Source organism: Cydia strobilella, chromosome 5 (assembly GCF_947568885.1).
Source record: "Cydia strobilella chromosome 5, ilCydStro3.1, whole genome shotgun sequence".
Lineage (NCBI taxonomy): Eukaryota > Metazoa > Arthropoda > Insecta > Lepidoptera > Tortricidae > Cydia > Cydia strobilella.
Window position 1 is genome coordinate 17,614,382 of NC_086045.1, and position 7,614 is coordinate 17,621,995.

Genomic DNA, 7,614 nt, shown 5'->3' on the forward strand with positions numbered 1-7,614 from the left:
TCAATTAATAGATAGAAATATGTTGATATACAGATATATGTTGTAAATTAGTAAATTCCCTTTCATTGTTTTGTCGTTACAAAGCTTAAAATAGTGATAGACAATCCAAACCAAAATATAGGGGTTGTGAAATTTGTTCTGGGATAATTACCGCTAGGGTAAAAAAACTGTTAGTTGTCATGTGAACAAATTGATCGTAAGAGTAATTGCCATTTCCACTGTGAAACCGTAGGGTTCCATTGATAACAACTATGTAATACTGGGAGATTGCGGATCTGTATTTAACCCCCGTGGAAAAAAGTGGGGTGTTACTTAGTTATATAATACCTACATAACTAATCAAATATGTTTAAATATTATTCTGACATTTATATTCCTCTGTATAATTATGAATGGTCATAACCATTCTGCTTTTCATCAACTACAAATAGATAAGTCTGGTCGCGTGGGTGGTATGATTTGTAACATAGCGTGTCTACAACCCTCTCAATAAGATCATTTAACATTATTCTTTTTGGGTAATCCTTTAATAGTATAAATGGATGTTAACAAGTCGCTTTATAATAATTTGGAGATATTGTTTGTTGATAAATACTGATGTAAGTAGGTTTGTTATTTTTTCTCGAGACCACTTTTTAGTGCGTACTTTTTTTTTATTTTGTTATTAGCGCTATGGAAAAGTTTAAACATAAGAATAAGTACTATTCTGCATTGATTGTCATATTTTTACATGGCATAACACGATTGGCATAAAGCTACTTCGCCTCTACCTCTCAGCCTATTATGGCATGTTTGTACGTGAGTAAAGTTCATTCTACACCCCTCAATATTTCACACAGCGTTAACGGAGCCCTAATGATTGAACGTTAAAAAAACTAATAGCGTAATAGTATTAACGTTTAATATCGACACTCCCCGCAGGTCATATCCGGTAAAATACAATCAGGAGGTCGCGACCTTCCTAGCTGACTGGCCGGTATATTTATTAATGTAAAAATAAGTTTGTTGTTACTAGATTTTTTTGTTGGGTGAATACACATTGAGACGGACGGGTTATGCAATGGACGGTATAATTATTAAACATGTCTTCAATTTTCTGAACGAAAATATTCATGTGTTTTTGTTGTTAGCAACACTGATGATAAGATAAGATAATATTTATTCATTTAAAACGTATGCTAATTGGCTTTATACAATGGTAATTATACAATTTATACGTAAATACTAGTACATTTATAGATTCAACTCAAAATAAGTACAGTTTGATGGCCATAGATAAACCCACAACAGCGATAGATTCCGACAGTCATTATTTCGTTTACTTTGCTAAAGCGCATGAGTTTTTTAAAACTAACAATATGTATTTTGCGGGATGAATATATGTCATCATACTGAGCAACTTATACTATGGGACCAACCCCGAAATCACGATAGAAGATCGGCTGTTTCATACATTTTGGCTGGTCAGATGTTAATAAGTAGTTATTTTATTTTTTTGCGATTCTGGGGTGTCCCATTTATTTATTACAACGACAACAACGAAAAGACGACGCCCACCGCGGCGACGACGACCAGTGTTGGTATGACGTGTGATAACGTGCCCTTAGGACGCTGATACTGAGGACGTGTCATATATTTTTGCGCGCTTGTTCTTGTAAGATATAATTCCAGATGACTATAATATTATATTCCAAAAAAAAAACATGTAGAAAGTGGTCCTACAATATGTAGTTGTTTGCTCCATAGGAGGGCATATTCAAATAATATAGTTACAAATCAAGTATTAGTCAGATCTTATCGGTAGCCACACGACATTTTTTTCGGGTTCTTTTCGTATAACGAAGAAACAGAATATCAATAAGTTTTTAATAAATAACGTAGTTATGCATACAATTTATCGGAATAAATAACAACGCTATGAACATTCAAGATACTTATTTTTAACAAGAGCCTTAGAAAAAGAAGGTTTTGGCAAGTCCTACTTAAGTTACTTGTAGTAATTTAAAGCAAAGGAATCTTCTCGACGCACATAATACCACTTAAGTGTTAACTAATGAAAACAAATACCTCTTAAAGCAGAGCTTCGATTCAATTAGTAAGGTTAACAGAATCGAATGAGAGGTATTCGATCCACGCCATGGAATTGACAGTAACCGGTAGCTTTGATCAAAGCGCCGACGAATAAAACAAACTATCGGTAAGAAGTGTAATTCATAGCATGCTTACAACCCGGCCTCATTCTATTAAGGCGTATGTGTTCTATAGTTCTTATAATAGTTGAGCCTTTTGCAAAAGTATGTCACAGTAGGCCTAATTGATGATGACTGCAGTCCCGTCTGTCACCGCGGCGGCTTCGCTCACACGAACATATGCAACTTGAAAACTAAATATTTTAATGAATTAAAAATATTTATGTCTATCGGCGTTCATAAACGTTATAAATATTGGTATTAGAGAAATGTGAGTTAATGCGATGCACGGGGTATGTCGCATTACCTGCCACTTGGAGCGTTTGAGAAAGCGAGGCATGTGCTATACTTATCGCAAGTTTCATCTGGCTTTATTTATGATGCAGGAAAGTTACGTGGTACTTTCAACGTAAACTGATGATATAATAATGAGGAGTCTGAAAACATGGAATATAAAACGTAAGAGTAAATGTTTTTTTTTAATTCACATTTGCTTATAAAAACCATTCTTATTCTATTAGATATTTCTACAACAAAATGATTTTCAAGCGAACTCAGTCCGTTGATTGTTATTGGTGCAACAGTATCGATCGAATTAAAATTTTGCGAATTCATGTATGTATTAGTTGTTAAACTTAAAAAATATAGCTCCTACATATTTTTTTTTACCTTTGAAGTGATTACAACATCAATAGGTACCCACAGCGAGTTGCAAAATTACATGGACACATTACGAATGTATTAATTTATAAATGATGGCTATGTAATTTTGCGGCTGGGTGTAAATTTTATCAAAAAGAAATGTTATTTACCCGACTGAGTTCTATACCTCTATTTTCTTCGGGTTTTTATAACAGTATGAATCAACGGGGGTCAAAAACCATTTCGATTTGACTGACCATTTGCAATTTTTATGTACAAATTATATTTCTTCAATTTTATAAAAAAAAAATGTCTATGTGAATAGTTAGGATTCTTTCAATTGCAAAACGATCTCCCCCTAACGCCCTTCAGATACAGTACCCTAAAAAAAGTTACTTTGAAGATCAACATTATGTATTTACAATGAATGAGACTAGACTAAAATATATTAAACGACATATTATTTAGTTAAAACTTTGTATAGTAATGTGTTATTTCTAAGCAGTAAGCTATTGTAAATGTAACTGCAACGATTCATAAAAAAATATCAATTTACAATATTCAGTGGGCAACAGAAAAAACCTGGACACGCGTTGCTCGCTCTCGACAGTCTCGACCACGGAGCGGTCGCCTCACTACCCCAGGTACGGACCCGCACGTACTGGAGGGAAGGGATGATCGAAAATAATAGGGGAAGAGAATTTTAAATTTTATATTTTTTGCAGCCGGCGCAGGTGATATAACGCGTGCCCGTGCGCCGGCGGCTCACTTAAACGCGAAGCTCCGCTCCCGTCACTCGCGCTGCAAGCTCCCACGCAACTTTTATCGCTCAGTGTTTTTCTGGCCGTCGCGCGGACTGACCGCGCGCCCTTCTCCCGCGAACAACAGCGTAAATACGATGCTACAAGAAATACAACTCGTCCAGGGACAAACGAACTACGTCGTGGTGTCATCGGGCTACCCGTCTGGTACTACATCGAAGAACACGATGGAAAAGAGGAATATACCAATTGCGCCTGCTCCTGAAAAAAATTACGTTACGCACGACACTCCACCAAATTTGCAGTATAGGAAAAAAGTTCACTTCAGAACGAATCCTTACACCGGACCGCAGGCCGTGTCGATAGCTCGCCGCAATGCTCGCGAGCGCAATCGTGTAAAACAAGTGAATGATGGATTTAACGCACTACGCCGACACCTGCCAGCTTCCGTAGTGGCTGCGTTATCTGGCGGCGCGAGACGCGGTTCGGGGAAGAAATTAAGCAAAGTGGACACATTAAGAATGGTCGTCGAGTACATAAGATATCTTCAACAGTTACTGGACGAGAGTGACACAGCTTTAGGAATCACTCGTGATCAAGAAAATAGAGAAAACATTCCGAATAGCAATACGCAGCCGATGACTTCGTTAGACTTGGACGATGGCTTCTTCTACGGCAGCAGTTCGCCTTGTTCCGAGAAGCCGGACTCTCCAGCCCCCTCCGAGTGCTCCTCTGGTGTTTCTTCGGCATATTCTGCGGTAGACAGATACGAAGTGACCACTCAGCAGCAACTAGGGCCTATGGATGAAGATGAGCTACTTGACGTAATCTCATGGTGGCAGCAGAAATAGCAAATAGGTAATTTCAGCTGTCATATTTTCTATATAATAATATATTATATAAATTATACGTACATAATTATATTTAAAAGTTAAACAATTGAATACATTTTAATTCTAACAATTTTAAAAATGATCCTACCTCATAATTAAGCTGTCTAAGTAATTTTGTTACCTGAATTAAATCATCAACTGTTCCTTTGCTCATTTATATCAGAATTATGAATACATAGCTAATTTGGTTTTCTTTTGTTCGCAGAACTTATGATCGTGAGAACTTACAAAAGGACGAATCCCTCCGGTATATATATATATATACATATATATGCATTCATGATAGTTTGCATTTATGTGAAAATAAAAGACTTTTTGGATCTCTAGTCAAAGTGCCTTAATTAATTAAGCCTTATCAATTAGATAATAGTTTAACTATAAGATAATGATGTACCTAATGATACAATGATTATGCTCGTTGTAGAAAGTAGGCGAAGCTTTGTAATTATTAATGCTCATCGATACCGAAAAAATTGTAAATACCTATTAGAATACGATTAGAAATAAATTATTTATTTAAAGCTATTAATGTTCTTATTTCCTATGTGTGCCATATATATTCCTACAAAGTACTTACTACTTATATTATACCTCGAAGACCCGCATAAGGTATCTCTCTTAATATCTTACTTGTATCGTTATTTTACTCCGAAACATTGGGATAAAATAACTTAGTCATCAAAATTGGTGTTAAATAAATTTGCAATATTTTTGATTTTTGTTCATTTATTAATGAACTGACCTGACTAAATGACCATTGCACAAGATACCATAATTTTAATTCAAACCTGAAAAATATTTTGTAATTCGACCAAGTTCATAATTCGGGTGATGATGATGATGATGTCTGTGACCAAAACAACTTTGTATTACAACAATTGTCTTAGTCTCTACATTCGTACCTTGGTTCCTGCGACTAAAACAATTTTTAATACAATATTATTTTAGTCGCAGATATTATGATGTAGGTAAGCTCATGCGGAATCAGGATCAGTTGAAGCTATGGTTCAAGTACATAAACATATTTTTTAGTGGACTTTTTGACAAATTAGCAGACTTTAATCATTTACTATATGTGTAATAATTCTATTCCGTAATATTTTGGAAAGACTATTGCAACGACATCCCACACAATGAGGTTGTAAAAACCCTTAAAATAGATCGAGGTTTTATTTTAGCACTACGCACGTTGGCAACCTGGACAAGCTTCTGGCTTGCACTGCGTGCTACTATTATACAGTTAGTACTCAGTACTGAGGATCTGTAAGCTAAGCTGCGGATATAGGACATGGCAAAACTACACGTAACATATTTTCAAAATCGCTAAATGTGGTAAATAGAGGTACTTTAGGAACCTATAATTTCAACTAAAGCTGTACTTTAATTATTTTTTTACAACAATCAATGAATAATTAAAAACATATAATTATGTTACAATACGAACTATAACATTTATTATAGCAAATATATGTGTGCACTTGCAACGATGTACTTTATTATTTATTTTTACGGATAAAAGTAAGATCAAACTAGCGGCCCGATTCGAACTTTAAGATACTTCAAATAGGTCTAGAAACGATATGGATTAGATGTCAGTGTCAAAAGTGACGTTTCTTCAAACAAAAACGTCACTTTTGACACTGACACATTTAATCCATATCGTTTTTAGACCTAATATTTGACATACTGATTTAAACTAACACGATTTTCATTCATAATTTTAAAACAAACACGGGACTTAATCGCGTACAAACTTACGTTTATTTATAGCCTGACGTTTTGAACGTGGCGTTACGTCGCCAGTCTGCCTGTGACCACGAACGTAACGCCACGTTCGAAACGTTAGGCCATAAATAAACGTAAGTTTGTACGCTAATATTTGACGTATCTTAAAGTTCGAATCGGGCCGTAGGATGACTCACTGAAGTTCTCATCTTAGTCAAGTACGGTCTAGGAATGATTTCTGTACCACTTCGTACCTTGTCAGAGTGACATTAATTAGGATTCCTAACGGCTTTCATTGTGATTGTCACTGTGACAACTTGACTAGTTCAAGTACCTACCATATGGTACCGGAATCATATTCCCGGACTACGCTTCATGGAAATCGCATTTTACCTACAAGTAATCACTTAATACCGGACCACATCTAATTGAGGTTACAACTACAAATACAATTACATATATTACATTAATGAATACGAAGGTTGTCAAAATACGTATATTAAAAACAGTTTTCTGTTTATTACAAGCACTATTTACCTATAAATTACAGTAAAGACCCTCGGCATGCACGTTTTTTGCTGATGATGAAATAAAGTTTTACTACGAAAATTTGAATTCATTTATAGTCTGACTGCCACACGAAGCAACGGGGTGAGATGCAATCGCGAGGAAACGTTTCCTAAAAATAATAAAAAAATACCTCACACGAACCAAATCAACCATTATTATACGACGCGACCATGAGGGCAGATTCTATTAATTTATAACCAATGTGGGTGGATAAACTGACATTACTTTTTTATTAATCGCAACGTGGACACAACGAATAGCTGTTATTTTGTGCTTTATTAAGATATCCAAATTCTTAATAACAACATGGTGAGGTATAAGGGATGAGTACGTACGTGTAGCGGGATTGTATTAGGTATTTTTTGTCCGTTGTTAAAATCTAAATAGTGTATACGAATTATATAGCATAAAGGGACTAGACTCGACGAATGAACACTTTACGTTTTGCTGTTACAATTAGATACATTTGCTACATAACTATTTTTAAGGCGGTGAAAATTAGCACCGCAACAGTGTTACGAGTATATCGTCGTTGCGCTTGTCAATTCGCTGTCATCTGTCAAATTTTCAAGGTAAAAAACCTTATATATATATATATATATATCTGGAAAGGGAGGAGTTACATTTAATGGAAAGAACATACAGTTTATCCGATTTGCTGACGACATCGCTGCACTGGCACATACGCCTGGGCAGCTAGAAGAATTACTATCTGAAATGAATACAGTTTTTGACGAGTTCGGACTGAAAATCAACATTAAGAAAACTAAAATACTTGTAGCTTCAAAACATACCTCCAATAACCTGCAAAGACAAAAACCAATCAACTTAAAT

General features: G+C 35.4%; 1 protein-coding gene across 1 annotated transcript; it reads left to right on the forward strand.

Annotated features, from left to right (window-relative positions):
* The first annotated feature begins 3,364 nt into the window (after positions 1 to 3,364).
* On the forward strand, positions 3,365 to 4,767 carry LOC134741870 (achaete-scute complex protein T3-like). The gene is made up of 2 exons (XM_063674764.1): positions 3,365 to 4,450; positions 4,691 to 4,767. Exon 1 carries the CDS (start codon positions 3,730 to 3,732, stop codon positions 4,441 to 4,443), a length of 714 nt encoding a protein of 237 aa, XP_063530834.1. The 5' UTR covers positions 3,365 to 3,729; the 3' UTR covers positions 4,444 to 4,450; positions 4,691 to 4,767.
* Positions 4,768 to 7,614: the final 2,847 nt, after the last annotated feature.